This window comes from Hydra viridissima, unplaced genomic scaffold, assembly GCF_058129835.1.
Source record: "Hydra viridissima isolate aposymbiotic clone 2 unplaced genomic scaffold, HvirCarnegie_v1 scaffold_9, whole genome shotgun sequence".
NCBI classification, from domain to species: domain Eukaryota; kingdom Metazoa; phylum Cnidaria; class Hydrozoa; order Anthoathecata; family Hydridae; genus Hydra; species Hydra viridissima.
The window spans coordinates 13,665,560-13,683,129 of NW_028324308.1; the positions used below are offsets into that span (position 1 = coordinate 13,665,560).

The 17,570-nt window shown below is 26.2% G+C and overlaps 1 protein-coding gene across 1 annotated transcript; it reads left to right on the top strand.

The window, feature by feature from the left end:
• Positions 1-2,377: 2,377 nt before the first annotated feature.
• On the top strand, positions 2,378-16,937 carry LOC145185646 (tyrosine-protein phosphatase non-receptor type 21-like). Its single transcript, XM_090098464.1, has 24 exons — positions 2,378-2,580; positions 4,627-4,808; positions 5,457-5,554; positions 7,260-7,330; positions 7,492-7,533; positions 7,726-7,751; positions 7,924-8,017; positions 8,197-8,288; positions 8,450-8,537; positions 8,998-9,095; positions 9,828-9,869; positions 10,082-10,142; positions 10,263-10,317; positions 11,131-11,242; positions 11,328-11,505; positions 11,682-11,756; positions 12,000-12,068; positions 12,275-12,343; positions 12,533-12,664; positions 12,831-12,920; positions 13,154-13,237; positions 15,290-15,368; positions 16,449-16,600; positions 16,709-16,937. The coding sequence occupies exons 1-24, from the start codon at positions 2,419-2,421 to the stop codon at positions 16,835-16,837; spliced, it is 2,280 nt and encodes a 759-aa protein (XP_089954590.1). The 5' UTR covers positions 2,378-2,418; the 3' UTR covers positions 16,838-16,937.
• The last annotated feature ends 633 nt before the right edge of the window (positions 16,938-17,570 follow it).

Consider the following 17,570-nt stretch of genomic DNA (forward strand, 5'->3'; position numbering starts at 1 on the left):
GAAAGCCTTTTCTCTTTTGTTGAAGTTTATAATCTAGTCATGTGATCTACTTTTACCAATAGTTTTCTTCAAATGCATGAATTTAAAAGCAATGACTGAATGACTGGCAATCAGTTCGTTTTCTCAATTGCAATAAAAAGTTGTTATAAATTGTAATAAATGTTTTTTATTTCGTAAGATAGACGACTAGAAATATAACTTTTTATTTATACAACCTCTGTCAGCGGATTATGCAAATGAATTTGTAGGCCAATGATAATTATTGTGAATTCAAAATCATGCTGTTTTCTTTATTTGATTCGTGTGTTAATGTAGTTTTTTGCAAACAACAATACAAAGTTCACACTTTAACGATCTACAGTGATAAAATACATGCGAAAGGAATACCATGGATACAAGAGAGACCAATTCTGCAAAAATTCACATAAAAATTTCTCATTACTAGGTAATACCGCAACTTTAAAATAAATTGTTTGTGCAAAAACATTGTAGAAGCATCTCCCTTTTCGACAGCACTTAAAGAATTTTTACCTTTGTCGCGTCAAAGCAATTAGATGTTTAGATTTCTGTCTTCTTATAAAAAAGATTGTAAATTGTTACGTTTATAAATCTACTGCATTTCTACGTTAATTTACAATAACTAAATTGAATATAGAAATATCAAGAGCTGTGATGTATAAATAAGCCATTCAATGGTGATTATGATTGTGTTAAGTCGCTCCACATTTAAACCGATGATCAATACGAATCTAAAGCAAAACTCAACTGGTTTTGTTTGTTACATGATGTTGGACGTAAAGAGTAGGAAAAAGGTTGCTAAGTTTCTTTTTTGTTGATTTGGTGTGATTAGTAACATGAAAAGGTAACCTTTCTGAAACAACAATCACAACGGCTTCTTTGTTTCGACTCTCAAATGGAATCCAAAAAGTTGTGGGATCAAATTATGTCTGCTTTCTTCAACACAGATGTACAAATAAGCGGTTACTTTTTTTTTGTTTTTTAACAAAGCTGACGCCTTGGTGACGTCAGAAAGAAGCTAAAGCTTGTTTATCCTATGACGCATCTGTATTTCTCGAGAGTTTCCTGCCGGATTTGTAAATTTCTAAATTTGCTATTCTTTTAATATGAGTAATTACTTATTATGTAAATGAAGTAGTAATTAACACTAATTAATAAAAAAATTTAGAATATCCTTTTCAGTTATCTTTTATGAAAACATTTTGTATTAAAAAACAATTTCTCGAACACCGTTACAACTGTATCGTAAACTTAATGCTTTGTAGGTTTTAAACATAATAGTTACTGATTTTTTTTTAAACTTTCAAATAAAGATAATATGTATCTAATAATAGTATAGAGAAAACCAAAAATGTCAATTTTAACTACCAAACTTAAGTTATGCCAAATATTTGAGTTATTGCCTCGTGCAATAATGCTGCGAGCTATTTTTACGAAGCTCCAAAGGTCGATGGAAGCCGTTAAAAAAGCAACCGAGTTGTACACAATTAGGATAACAGTTAACATTCTAGTTTTTTTTTCATGTTTTTTGTCTCATACTTCGCAACTAGCAATCGTAGCCCTTACCTTTTAAAAATTACTTTATTTTCCGACAAGTGAAGATGGTCGACATCTTGGTTAAAATTAGATTTACTTTTTATGATTTAATGAAGTAAGTTAACGTTACTATGCAAAAGCGTTAATTACACCTAGATGAGATATCGATAATAAAAATTATCGGCATACGCACAAGAAATGCAGCCTGGAAAGAGCATCAATAACGCTCCTATAGAAAGTTATTTTAAACATTAAAAAAAAACAAACAATATGCTATTGTACAATTAATTAATAATTTATTAGGAGTAATTTATATTTAGCAGTATTAAATTGTGTGTGTTTACATATTTATATATATATATATATATATATATATATATATATATATATATATATATATATATATATATATATATATATATATATATATACATATATATATATATATAATATATATATAACATATATATATATATACATATATACATACATACATATATATATATATATATATATATATACATACATATATATATATATATATATATATATATATAAATATATATATATTTATATATATGTATATATATATATATATATATATATATAGTTAACTTAGTTGATAAAATATACCTTACTAATTATTCATCTGATATAAGAAGCTAATGTATGTATGTCAATTATGTTTGTGATGTTTGAGTGTATGCATGTGTAATTAATATAAATGGGTAAATAGATGTGTAAAACACTTCTTTATCATCAGAAGTAAACAAATTACATATATAAATTATCTAAATTTTTATTAAAAATTGTTATTATATCACATTTGCTATTTAGTATATGTAAGTTATATGAACATAAACCATGCCATTGAAATTACGTCGAAGTGGTCGTTACACACTTGATAAACTCTACACCTTACATATTCGCCTTCTTGATAATACAGTAATGGATATAAATATTCCACTAGCTGCAAAAGGCAAAGATTGTTTACAGAAAGTTGCTCAGTATATTGGGTTATTTGAGGTATTTAAAGCTTAAATGCTCTTTTAATGCTTTTTTTAAAATGTTGTTTAAAAAGTTACTTAAAATCAAAAAAAATTTATTATTATAATGATATTTTCATTAAAATTATGTAGTTTTATCATTTTAAATTTTTAAATATTACTTTTCTGTTTATAAATTTTAGGCAATTATAATGCATTATTTTTAGTAATTCTGATGCATTGTTTTTAGCAATTATAATGCATTGCATTATAAGTTTTATAAAAAAGGTTTTTAGTTTGATTTTTATTTTTGCAACAGAAAATACTTACAACATAAGTTATTTAATGAAGAAATATTTTAGGAATGCAATGATAAATCACCAAAAATAAATCACTATTCTCCAAATTGACCGCCAGGTTAAAACTCTTCCTATTTCTGATTTTTTTTTACATTTAACTTATGCATTAGTAAACACAATGTATGTTGTCAAAAAAATTTGAACTAAGTGCTAAATATGTATATTTTCAAAATTAAAACTTATAATTTTTTTGTGTTTTTTTTTCAAAATTTTAAAATAAAGTCAGCCATTTATGACAGTCAAAAAAACCCATTTATATTTTTTTAATTGTATTTACAATAAAACCATAATATAGTTACATTTATAACACAAATGATGTTAACGCTATTGTTTAACTTAAAAATTCATTACAACAAATTTTATCTTTTCTCCATAATTTTTATGTCATATGGTTCTTTTACAGTTTACCTAAATTTTTTTAAATTTGTGATGAACAAGCTCATCACATAGTTCTGCAGTTACCAAAGCTAATATTGTTGTGTTCTACAAAGAGGAGAATGTGACACACTAAAGTATGTATTTTCCATGAAACTGTCAAATCATAGCCAAAAATATCTTTTGTATATAGTTGAAGACTAGAAAACGAAATTTTGAAGTCTTTAATTTTTCATTTCATTCATTTTAGTCATGCTAGATTCTACAACACCTCTTAGATTCCTGTATAAAGTAAAACATAATTTTTTTGGTTTTATTTTAAGAGAGTTCTAATACATTTGATAGCTCCATAAAAGTTTGAAATGAGAGCTGATTTACTGTCTTTCTTTTTGTTAAAGTTTTGTACAGGTAGAAATCTTCTCTCTGTTAAAGTTGGAGTAAATTTTATTTACTCCAACTTTAACAGAGAGAAGATTTCTACCTGTAAACAACTTGAATTGCTCTTCACTTAAAATCTTTTCATGTTTCATTTAATCTTTTAATAATCCAGATGCTACTTGTTCCAGATTTTTATCTCCAAGTGATTCACTGATATCTATGATATTTCTTACAGCTTTACTTTTGCATTCATGGAAAACTCTTCTACCTAAAATTAACAGTGAGAATCTTATAACTATTTTAGAAATAGATTAAAATTAAATATGAAACAAACCAATAAGAATTTATTGAATCAAAATGTAAAATAACATATAGAGAAAGGAATTTCAATTAATCTTATTTTAAAGTTTTGTCTAATAGTATTTCTATTTACCTAAAATATGTTAGTGATTCATGTTAGAATACATTTGATATACTCTTTAGCCAGGTTGAAAGATATGCAGTTTAGATTAAACATGTTTCTTCTGCAGTTGAAAAACACTAGTAAAGGACAAACATCAAGATCAGAATTAAAATTTGGCAGTATATATTCTTGATTTTTTTTACATACTGAGGGTTATATGGGTTATTAATCAGGCAAACTGCACAAGTAAAACATTTGAAATCAGCTACCATGTTGGAAAATGATAATTTTGTCTGGAAAGCAGCCGTTAATAAGTTATTTTTATTACCTGATGGCTGACTTAGTTAAAACTTTGGAAGAAAAAAAGCAAAAAGTTATGTGTTTTAATTTTAAAAGTATACATATTTAGCACTTGGTTCAATTTTTTTTTGAGAACATAAATTGTGTTTACTAATGCATATCATTGGTTAAATGTAAAATAGTTAAGAGTGGGGAAGAATTCAACCTGGTGGTCAATTTGGAGGACAGTGAAAGAGCCATTTCATTTCAAAATATTGATTTCTTTTTTAAGTTGGAATACTTTGGACTGCAGTTCTTGACAAAAAAAGACAAACTTCGTTGGGTTGATCTTGATAAATGCCTAAGAAAACAACTGGATACTAATAAAAGCTGCAAGGGGGGAGAAGCTGTATTGTTATTTAAAGTTCAATTTTTTGTACCCAACTGCTCTATGCTTCAGCAAGAAATAACAAGGTTAGGAAATAAAAATTTGTATTAAGGGAATCATTATACACAAACATTTTCTTCTTTATATATTTTACTAAAGGCAGCACTCAACTGTTTTAAGCAATTTTGCCCAACCTTATTTAAATACTCTTTTTGGCTCACTTTTCTTTAAAAATAATCTTTGTCTTATGTTTTTCAAATTTAAATATTTTTCCTTTTTTTTCCTTTACTGCCTAGTTCCTTTGAGTATAAAGTAAAATATTTTCTTAAACTTTATCTCTATCTTATCTCTATTTTGATCCTATAACCTGATGATAGAAACACATCATTCTCTGCAGGACAAACTCTGTGTCATGCCACTTATGTCTCAATGACAGCAAAGCTTTCAACCATAATCCTTCAACAACTCTTGCAACCTTTTCTGAGATATTTGCGATCATCTTATATCATTTTTATATATATGTATATGTATGCGTGTATGCATGCATGTATGTATGCATGTATGTATGTATGTATGTATGTATGTATGTATGTATGTATGTATGTATGTATGTATGTATGTATGTATGTATGTATGTATGTATGTATGTATGTATGTATTCATGCATGCATGCATGCATGTATGCATGTATGTATACATGCTTTTTTTTCTTACAATGCAAACCTTTTTTTTAGATATCTTTATTACTTGCAATTGAAATCACTTGTACTGAGTGGGAAACTGAAATGCAACTTAGGAGTTGCATTGAAACTTGCAGCTCTTGCTGTGCAAGGTTTATTTTTCTTTTAAATAAAAAGTGCTTTATTTTTTACAAAAGATTTTTGTACCTTTTTTACTATTACTCCCAAACAAATGTAATTAACAAAAAAGTTATAAGATAGGGTAAGGTTGCTAATATTGTACCGATGCCTATATTGTACTTTTAACATAACTCGTTATTTTTACAACCCACAAGAAATTTTTTAACTTATTTTTTATCTTTGCTGAATGAAATTAAGGAGTCAACTGTTTTTTTTTGTCATCCAACTGCATTAAGGCCAGCGTAAGCTTTAGTTGGTTTGTTATTGGAGATTTCTTATTTTAGGTTTTTATGGCTAAGCATATTTCACTAAAAAAAGCAGAAGATATGATTTGTTCAGTGTATTTATGTTAAAGCATAATTTATCTAAATTCAAAATAAATACCTAGAATTTAAAATATCTTATTATTAGTTGTCAAATTTTTTAATTAACTGAATGTCAGATTAGTTGCGTAAATTGTACCTCAAGGCATGTCCTAAATTGTACCGACGCAACCATTCTGACCGCTAAAAAACGCTTGTAAAGTTTAACAAATTCCTTTTGAGATTCCAATTAGAAAAATATCCATACTTACAATACGAACTTCACCACTTAACAAAAAATAAAAATATTAGTATAACTCTTGTATTAACAAGCAGTCCTTAAAAAGATGCACTCTCTAGTTCAGTTTTACCAATATGTCAAGGCTGGTGTCATGTTGGCTGTGCAGAGGTTTATCTAAAACAGATACAATATATCTGAAACTTTTGCCAAAATAAAGTTTTTATGTATTTTATTTTACAATATTTAGTGTGGTTGTTTTTAAAACAGATATAGTATATATTTTTTACATTATTTATTATAATTATCTTTAATACCTACCTTCCTCCTCTATTCTAATCTTAGCTAACCCATTGGTAAACATACAATTTAAATAAAAATTGTGCCATATGTGGTGATACCTGTTTTCGGCATTTTCTAGAAGAAAAAAAAGTTCAACTTGCATAGAGTTTATTAAAAAACTTCATTTCATTATATTACGGGCAGTTAGGTGTTATGTTATGTTATATCAGAATATTTCTAATTGCTGATTTTATAAAAACCATTCCTTTTAATCAGTTCTTTAAATCCCTTAAATCTAAAATCATAAAATATTTGCAAAGCTGTAAAGTAATTGAAATCAAGAAAGTGGTACAATATTGGATTACAACGGTACAATTAAGGATCTAGTTTCCTTATTTGTACTCTTAGCGCTATTTTTTTAATTTGATTCTTCGAGACTTAACGCTTTTTAAATTTTGAGTTTTTTTAACGTCTTTACAACAAACAATCCCTAAATTATGAAATTCAATTGAAAATCCATGTTTCCACTCAGTAGATTGACTACATTTTTTAGTTTTGTCTTAGGGGGTACAATATTGGCAACCTTACCCTATAGTCCTTTATGTATAATTCTTTACATATAATTCTTTATGTAAGATCCATCATTTTTTTCTGTATCAAGTTTTTTACAACAATATTCTTATAGTATAATTTGTCATAAAGTTTGAAATAATTTGGCACAAGCAAGGTATAATGAAGTTTGAAGGCTCATTAGGAATATATAATGTTTTTTAGTACATATTTTTTAACATGATTTTGGATTTTTAGACCTTTAAATTTATTTCCTGTTTACTTATTTACTTTGTTTCTTTACAGCTGAATTAGGTACAAATGAAAAAACGCTCACAAAAAATCATGACCTTGATCAATTTGTTTTACTCCCATCTGTAAGTTCTAGAAGTATAAAGTTCTTTAAAATATTTTTTTGAAAAAGCTTTTAGTATTTTAAAGACAAGTTCTATATAATTGTTTGCATAAGAAATGTGAAAGATCTTTCCTTCTGTAATGTTTTTGCAAATGTTTTTTAGCCTTTGTTTCTTTTTTACAGTATTTAACTCACAAAGAAGATGAGCATAGATTACATGAGGAGGTTGCAAATTCAATGATTAAAGTTAAAATTATAAAATAATCATTACTTTTTACAAGTTTTATTGAGTTATTTCCTTGTTTTTAAGATAAGGTTGACACTTATGTAAATGAGTTCGTATTTATTATTAAAAAAAGGCTATAAATTAAAAACCTAAATAGTTTGTTTTTATAAATTTTTGTGTTTCTTTTTAAGATTCTCCTATTACACAAAGAGAATAGGTACAATGTGTTAAGATTTAAAAGTATTATATTTTTGATATATTATTATATGTTAATTTTTTCTGAATTTGTTTATTGTAATTACATCTATTTATGTGATTTTAATTTTACTGTTAAAAAAATTTAAAAAAATCAAATTAAACATTTGGATCAGTTTCATTTTTTTAATTAGATATGATATCATGACAGCAGCAAATGCAGAAAAAGCCTATATTCAGTTGTGTCAGGAAATTCCTCAATTTGGCTGTGAACTTTTTAATGGAAAGGTATTGCCTAAATTCTTACTTTCTTTATTTTATTCTTTATATAATTTATTATTCATGTGGTAGAAACTCAAGAAATAGAATTGAAACTCCATTTAAAGCTTTTTCCATGTTTCAACATGTAATTTTTAAATTTTTTCCATTATAATATTTTTGTCTTTACATAAAATATTTATCTTTAGGATAAAGAGGGCTTGAGTGTTGAGGTTGGTGCTAGTTATCATGGTGTCCATGTTGTTTATGTTAAAAAGGAAAAAGTGAATAAACTCTTTGAGTGAGTTTTAAGTTTCATCTTTTATAACATAAAATTTTGAAATTTAAAAATTAAACCTAATTATAAAAATGAAAAATACTTTCACCTAATTATTAAACAATAAATAACAAAAAATAATAGGATTTCATTTGTTGTACTTTTTATGTATATACTTATTACAGGTGGCAAGACATAGAAGATATGGCGTTTAATAGGCAAAACTTTATTTTGCAAAATTCAAAAACTGGTGAAAACTACATTCTTGATATGGTAAAAGTTTATGTTGCACAAATAACTTTTAAATGTTTTTTTATTTTTTCCAAGTTTTTTTTTGTTTAAATGCATTTCACTTTATTATGTAGTAGTAATAAGTTTTGAAAGTTGTTATTGTCTAAGCTATCAAGTCTGTAAGAGTGGTCCTGCAGACCATCTGTTAGAGAATCTTTAGCTATAATGATAACAGCTATACTTCAGGTATTTTCAGGATTTTATCTTGATTATATCTAGAGTGAAGTAAAGAGAAGCAGTTTATTATAGAAGCATTTTGTTATAAATTTTTTCAGTCTCACAAAGATCATGTTTTTGCATTCAAACTTCAAAAAGAAGGATTTTTAATTCATGAGTTCAATTAATGAATAAAAACTATATTATTCTGTAGGAAGCAGAAGCTAAAGCTTTTGGGACTGAAGATAATAAGGATTGTGAATTATATTGTAGATATTTTTAATAGGGAGAGAATGACAATGCAAAATACCTTTGGAAAGTATGTATCAATCAGCATCAGTTTTTTCGAACATCCAATAACACTTTTACAAAGACAGCATTTCGGTATTTCAATTTTTAACATCTATTATTTTTATTGTGTAGTATTTTTTCTTCAAGCTTGTAGATTTTTTCTTGGTTTCAAAGTAAAGTTTTTGTTTAAATGTGGTTCTAAAATGATAAGATTACATTAGACTTGCAATCATTCCTTTACTATTGCATATTGTATATGAAAGTTTATGAATTAACTTTTAATTTAAGATGGAATTTTTATCTTAGTTGATGAACTTAAAGTAAATAAAATTTTCATTTGAATGATGCACAATGTCTTTAGAACAAAATAGATTTTGGGTGTGTGTTAAAAATAGGTCCTTCTGTTCTATTTTGTCTGGCAAATTACAAAAAAAGTACAAATCAATATTTTTTTGTTCTTAGGATATGTAATTAAAAAAACAATGAACATAACCTTTCTGAATTAAAAAAAAAAAGTCATCATATCACTTACTTCTGTATCATGACCTTTTGAAACTTTTCTGCATCATGACCTTTTGAAACTTTTCTGCATCATGACCTTTTGAAACTTTGCAAGCTCTATTTTTTCAAAAAGACAGTGACAAGAAACTTTTCTGCATCATAACCTTTTGAAACTTTTCTGCATCATGACCTTTTGAAACTTAGGTGTTTAGATCTTCAAGAAGCGATATCTAGTTTTAGGTGATAACTCTTTTTCATTTTCAATTTTTTACTTACAAGAATTTACTTTAAATTAGTTTCTTAATTTTTAATAAATCTTTTTAGAACTCACAAGGAAATCACCACAGATGTTGCATTGTTGATCAAGTATGTTTGGGAATCTTTTTACAATTTGTTCTTCAACCAGTATACAAGTTATTTGCATCATTATAAAAAAAATATCATAATGCAAATATAATTTTGAATTAATGCAAGTATAATTTTGAATTAATGCAAATATAATTTTGAATTAATGCAAATATAATTTTGAATTAATGCAAAAATAATTTTGAAGGAAACTAATCCCTTTTTGCTAATAGAGTTCAAGGATCACCAGCCTTCACAAGACGAGTCACATTAACAAAAAAAAAAGCATTAGAGGTATGAAGTATATATGTAGTTTTAAAAGTTTCCAAGTTTTTTGTGAAGTTTTTAGTTTTTTAAATATCTTAATTTGTTCCAGCTTTTTTGCCAGCTTACCAGTATATAAATTTGTTGTAGAAGCACCACGCTAAAAGCCCTGATAAAAGTCCATCAAGTTCTGCTTCAGGATCAGGTAATTTACATTAAAGCTTACATAAAAAATTTTAGTTTTAAATTAAAACTGTCTTATCAATTTGGTTATGAAAAAATAAATAAAAAAAAGTATTTCAAAAAATAAAAAATTTAAAATCTCTTTATATTTTGTTGTCTAACTGCAGGAATATGCCACAGCTTTTTTTGTTAGTATTCCTGCAAACGCAAAATGACTCAGTAACATAACCTTTTAATGTAGAGTTCACCCTCAGTTTAGTCTATGAAGTTGAACAATTTACCAATATGCTGGTACAATTAACATCTCTTCTCAAGAATTATTTTGAAGCTGAAGAGAAAAAATAGAGCTTGCAAAGTTTAGATAAATGGAAAAGGAATATTAGAAATGCAAAGCATTTAAATGGGAAACCTTTTTTAGGCTGGATATACAGTTAATAAAAAAATACCTGTGAATGCAACTATAAGTTGCATTCATAGGTATTTTTTTATGTGAAAACTTCCTTAATGAAAAATTTGATAATAGTTTTTGAAAAAGATATATCAATGTGTTCTATATCTTGGGCTTGGACTAAATTATTAAAGTAGTGAGACAAAAAAAACCATGTGAAGTTAAATGCTGAGCATCAAAGTTATAAAGAACAGAATTCTAGATATAAGATATTGTGAATTGACTAAAGTTAAAAATTTTGAGATGAAAAGATTTCAATTACATACTGTACAAGTATATGTATGGTGATTCATTTACAAAAGTTTATGGAAGTTTTATTTAAGTTAATGCAAGATAATCATGTGGAAAATGTTAAATTCATATATTAAAATTTTTTTTCTACATTAGTTAGCATGAATGGTAGTGATTCTCCAAATATCAGCTTATTATTAAGTAACACGCTCGATGATACAGAGTTTTTACATCGTTATGAAGATTTGTTAGTTCCTGCAAGAGAAAGGTGAGCAAGAGTTTATTTGATTTTATTTCACTGGTTATTTTCAATTTATTAATTTTTATGCTTCTTATCTGAAACTTTTCTATAGGGGTAACTCTTCATTGTCTCATGGCAGCACTCCTTCAAGTGACTATAATAGCTCAGACTCTGACGAGTCTGATCTTAGTCATAATTCAATCAATTCTATTTCTAATGGAAACAAGCGTCCTGTTTCACTTATTGTTACAAGATTGACGATGATTGCTTCAGAACACAGAGATCTTTTGGTGAGGAATGCTTTACTCTTATTTAATCATTTTACTTTTTTAAAAATGTTATTTGACCGGTTTTTACAAAGTCCTGTTTTTTTGTAATTGTTTATATTAAAAAAAAAGGATTGTGATTGTTTTTATGTATAAAATATTTTATTTTTGAAAGTTTATTTGATATCACTTCTGTTTAGTTAAAGCATTTAGAGCAATTGTTAGAAAATAATCAGCTTTCTGAAGAATTCAAGCAGATTTTTTCTGAGAAAGCTGTATGTTTTTAAAATTTTTGTTTTCCATCAGTCTTTATTTATTTATTTTTTTTGTACGGAGTGGTTTGTTAAAGATATTTTGAGCCCTGTTGTGGAGTATTATTTTTTAATTTGATTGATTTCTATTATAAAATGCTTCTCTTTTCTTTTTGAGAATCATAGAAAAAAATTGTTCCTTTTTTAAGAAAAATAGTTTTATAGTTATGAAATATCTATTTAACTTTTATTTAACTTTGTTTTTAGCAATATTCAACAGCTTGTGCTTCAAATCAAGTTCTTAAGAACAGAAATTCTCGAGTACTTCCATACGATGTATGTTTTATTAGAAGGTTAATTTTAGATATATGAATTTAGTTATGTAGAATATTTCATATATACTTAATATAGTTTTCTTAGTGTTAATGAGTAACAATACTTTTTTATATGAAGTATTTTTGATATTCAAATTAAACCTTGTTTTACAGTGAAATTGACATGAATTCTTTCTAAATTAATTTTAATAGATTTGTTTATTTTAGGATAACCGGGTCTTTTTAACACAAGATGACATTGATGGTTCTGACTATATAAATGCTAGTCCAATTAAGGTGCAAATAATAAGTACTAGATCAAAAAAAAAAGTTTCTCTCTGGAAAATTCTTTTGTTTTTAATAAAATCAGATATAAAAAACATTAGTAAAAAATTACAAACTTAACTATAATAAAGAAAATTGTTTTCTCATTCAATTTCATTCTTTATTATTGGTTGTTATATTTGCAAATCTTTTTGTTTACAGATGAGAATTGGAAAAAAACTAACTCAATCCTTCATTGCTGCTCAATCCCCATTACAACATACAACTAATGATTTTTGGAATATGATATGGAAGGAAAACATTGGTGTAATTGTTATGATGTCAAAGTTGCAGGTGTTTTTTTTTAAGTTTTTTAAAATCTGAAAAATCAAAAATATTTGTGTGTTCATATTTTTGCTTGCTATTGTCTTTCTTTTACCTATTATAAATAGCATAAAAATAATATAAATATGTATTCTTAATCTATACTTAATAGCATATCTTTTTTTTTTTTTTTTAGGAAAAAGGTGAAGATGTTTGTTACCTTTACTGGCCCAATGATGTAAACAACAACAATAGTGATCATATAAATATTGCCACATACAATCAGGTAACTTTAGTGCTTAAATCATAAAATTATTAAAATTTTAAAAATAAACTCATTTTTTTAAGAAATATCTTTACTTGATTTTTTTAAAAATAATTTTATCCAAGTAATTGTATATTTGAAATGTTTTGATAAAATCTCTCTCTTTTTCTCTCTCTCTATACGCGCGCATGCACGCACACACACACACACAAATTATAAAAAAAATTGCTAAAAAGTTTTAACTTTTTTTTAAGGTTAAAGTTAAACAAAATTTTGTAAAATGTTATGAGAATTACATTGTTAGAAGGTTCATTTTGGAGCATGATTTAACTGATGAGGTAATCTTCTTTCAAATTATTTAATAGCTAACTATAGTTATAAATGGTTTAAGGTTGTAACAACCAATATATTTGTACATATATTGCTATATGTACACTGAAAATGCATCTTTTACATCAAATCAAGTTAAGAAAGTTTAGAAACAGTTCTTCCATTTAGATTAAAAAAAAAAAAATTATCAATATGTGAGATGTCTATTGAAAGAAACAAAAACTATCAACTATTCTAATCAACTCAGCTATCAGACTGACACCTTATTATGATAAAATTATCTGTTGCTTGTTTTTAAAAATTTACCTGATTTTCCATTGAACTAAATAAAGAATCTCTAGAACAGAGACTTGTGTAAATGCTAATAATGAAGATCTTTCTTGTCCTTCAAAGAAACCAATCTTCTTTAATTAAGGATTATAAAAATCTCCTCAACCAGGATCAAAAATTACTTTTTATTACACAAGATCAGATTTTGTTCAATTTATTGATGAAAAAGGTTTGGCTATTTACTGCAATGATATTTCACGTGTATTCATAAAGTTATAGCCCAAGATGGTTGGTTAAATTCTTATTAAAATGCACACTAGGAAGCACTAGACAAAAACTGTTATGATATCAAGCATGTTGCATAAATATTCACTATATACCATGCTTCATTTTAGTTGAGAAAGAGAGATACACAGTACCATTGGAATAGATAAGATTGGTCATTAAGAGAACATTTGACAATAGTAGAAAGGAATACTTTTAAAAAACCATCTTTTACCAAGAGAAAAAAAAAATCCTTTGCATAAGGTGGCTATACAAAACAATTTTTGAAGAAACCACTAGCTACCAATATTTATGTCAATCTTTTCCTGGCCTATGTATAGAAAAGTTAAAGCTTGTATTTTTCATTGTCCTAAAATCAGAAAATTATAAAAGAAGAATTTTTTTCCAGTCTCATGAGGAAGATTGGTTTAGCTGCATTTGTTGGAATTGCTGAAATAAAGTTTATAACAATTGAAAGGAAATAACAGCTCAGTTGCAATCTGATAAAAGCCTGATAAATTTCCATTTCATAATCTAAGAATGAGTATTTAACTCCATTTTCTTCACACTCGACTTTCAAAAAGTTTGGGTCATTTTAATGACCAGAGATAAGCAATTTTACCAGGACATTAAGGTGGTGTAGGAAAAATGAAAAACTACCTTGTGGTTCCCCAGAAATAGTTTAAAATTGATTTGTTTAACAAAATGAAAAATAATATTCAGCATATTCAGAAAAGACACAAAAGATTTCTAAACTCAGTAACAAAAAAAAACTCAAATTTTTCTCTAATCAAAAAAAAAAAAAATTGTTCAACACTAAAATATATAAAAAGTAATGTAAGATAAACAAAAAGTATAAAAATAGCCATTCACCAAAATGTTTGAAGTAATTTTGGAGTTTGGTTTTCATTAACTGAAAAGGAAGAATAGTTGTTGTTCTGCATTAACAGAAGCTGCTTGAATCATAAAAAGATAAACTTGATGCCCAATCTCAATCCCATTAGCTAGTTATTGGTCACGTATTGATGCTCAACGAACCAAATTTGTCACCAAATTTAGTCAATGATGCATTTAAAGTTTGAATTTTAAATGAGTAGTAAAGTGCACTGAAAGATCACATGAAACTGGTAGATTCAATACAAACACAAGTTATTTGCTTCTAACATGCCTAAAAATCCTGATTTAAATATTTAAGTCGAATTTTCTGTTGTTTTTAACCTTTATTCAATTTAAAATTTTTAAATTTGTGTAAAAAAGTTTTTTAGAATTATGTTGCACTGAAAAATCTTAAACAATTAAAAAAATCTATTTTTTGTTTCATAAACCTTTCTATATTAAATTAAAAAAAATTCTGCCTCATTTTCAGATGGTTTTCAAACATCAAATAGTTCATGTCATTTTTGAATGCCATACTTATTCTATCATTTTCAGATGATGTGCAATATTTCTTATATAATTCTCAAATTCCTGTAAATTTTGATTTCTAAAAAAAGTTTGGATAAAATATTTATTTTTTTTTTTTTTAGAAACGGACTTTATTTCATGTTCAATACAACCAGTGGCCAGTGGATTGTGAAGCCCCGAAATGTAGCAAACCATTCATTGGTAAGTTTTGAAACACTCTCTATTCTATTTTTGTGAACAAAAAAGTGAATCAGAAGTTAAGTTGTAAAAACTAACATCATATTAGTACAATGAGTTCAATTAACTTATTATTGACCCTGGGCCCTGGGCACAACTGATTTTCTTCTCTTTAAGTAAGAAAGTTTCAAGGAAAAGGACTTGGCATAAAGCTTCAATGTGCTAAGTTTTAAAATAATCTTTCTGAAACACTTAAAAAAATTTCTAAAATATCTAAAAAGTTTGATTAAGATAGCAAGCTTAAATTTTGTTTCAGAAGTGGAAATTCGCACAATTTTTTTTTCTAATTTATTGAAAAATTGAGTAAAATCCACTTTAAAAACTTGTTTTTAAGCTAGTAAATAAATTTTTAAAACTTCCATACAGAATAAGTTAACTAAAGATGTTTTATTAAAAATTAACTTGACTTTTGCATATTTTTATATATAGTAACCTATATCAAAGTAAAATAAGGCTTTCTGGGATATTGCATAAATTGTTCCTAAAAGTAAATTAAGAGGAATGATAAAATCAAGAAATCTTCAATAGTATAATTATCTCACAGCAACAATATTGCCAAAATACAGTGTAAAATTTCTTAAAGTGATGTATATTATACTGTCTTGGGTGAATTTTTTGAGCTTACCTTTTACTGTCCTCATCTTTTAAAAGAAATTGAAAACAAATTTGAATTTCCAGTTGTTAGCAGAACCATACAGACATGAACTGAGATCCCTATACCTGTGCTCACCAGCTCTTGTTTGTTGCATTTATATCAGCTTTTTACTAATGTGAAATACTGTTTAAGTTAAATGGATTAGTAACACTGGGAGTGAAATTATTTTTATTGTTTTTTTTTTTTTTTGGTTTAATCATTTGTATTGCAATCATTGTAATTTAATTTTGTGGTTTTTGACAATAGCAGTATAAAAATGAAAAATCTTTAAAAATTAAATATCTTTAGTTAAAAGATTATTTAAATATCTAACAAAAAGGTTACTTAAAATTTGAGAAAAAGAGTACTTAAAAATTTTTTTCAATAATACTTTCTTCTGTTTTTTGAAGAATTTCTAGATGAGGTTCATTCAATACAAAAAATCTCAAGCAATTTCAACTCAAGCTTGCAATCACTTCTTGTTCATTGTGAAGATGGAGCGAGCAGAACGGGTGTTTTCATACTGATCTCTACTTTACTTGGAATTATTGAACAGAATGAGGTTTAGAGATTTTAATTTTATAAGACATTTTTCAAAAGGTTACTTATATAAATCACTTTATCTTGTTGTTACCATTGAAATAAATATTAAGTGTGTATATTTTTTTAGACTTTAGACATACCAATCACGCTTGCTGAGCTACGTATGCAACGTATGCACCTTGTTGGTTCAGTTCAGCAATACAAGTTTGTCTACACAGTTCTCGTTGACTATCTTAGAAGGAACAGACTTATATAAATTATCTTTGCACTCTTTTTTTAGTATCTTTTTTGGAATATAGGTATTGGCTGTAAAAATAAACTTATCATCATCTTTAAAAATAAACTTATTATGATCTGAAGAAAATCTTGAGTTTTTTTTTTAAATTCTCATTTCCATTAATAATATTACCATTCGAATAATAATTTTTAAGATGACACACTGTAATATTATTTTTATTGAGCTGTATATTATGTTTTTCTTTTTTTATAAATTTTATTGAAAAGATTGAAGTTCTTGTGTGACTTTATATGAATTATAATCTTCATCTCAAAGAGATTTTGTTTACGGTTTGATTATGTGACATATTTTGAAATATAAAATGGAATTTTGATACCACCCATTTGATACAGAATTCTGATCAACTATTGTGGGGATGTTTTTTGGTTTAACTTTTTTTTTTGAAAAGGTTTTTTACTTAAAGTGGTTTTATATGTTAAAAACAAAGACGATTTTGTAATACTTTTAAAAATGAGTGCTGATCATATAAGCATGTTTAATATTGAGCGTAGTATAAAACATATTTTATAGAAAATGATTTTAATTATTTTTTAATAGTGTAGTTAAATATTTGTATGATTTTTATTTTTCTCACAGTAAATTTGTAATCTTAAATGTACTTCAACATATACATTATATATTATATTATATTTACTTTTTTATTTTTGTTTTTTTCTTGGCTTAATCTTCATTTTTTAGGCTTATAGTTAGA

Coding starts and splice junctions, on each gene's coding strand:
- LOC145185646 (XM_090098464.1), top strand. CDS start 2,419: ATGCCATTGAAATTACGTCGAAGTGGTCGTTACACACTTGATAAACTC. Junction 7,534..7,725: donor AGCATAGATTACATGAGGAG/GTTGCAAATTCA, acceptor TTTCTTTTTAAG/ATTCTCCTATTACACAAAGA. Junction 10,143..10,262: donor CAAAAAAAAAAGCATTAGAG/GTATGAAGTATA, acceptor AATTTGTTGTAG/AAGCACCACGCTAAAAGCCC.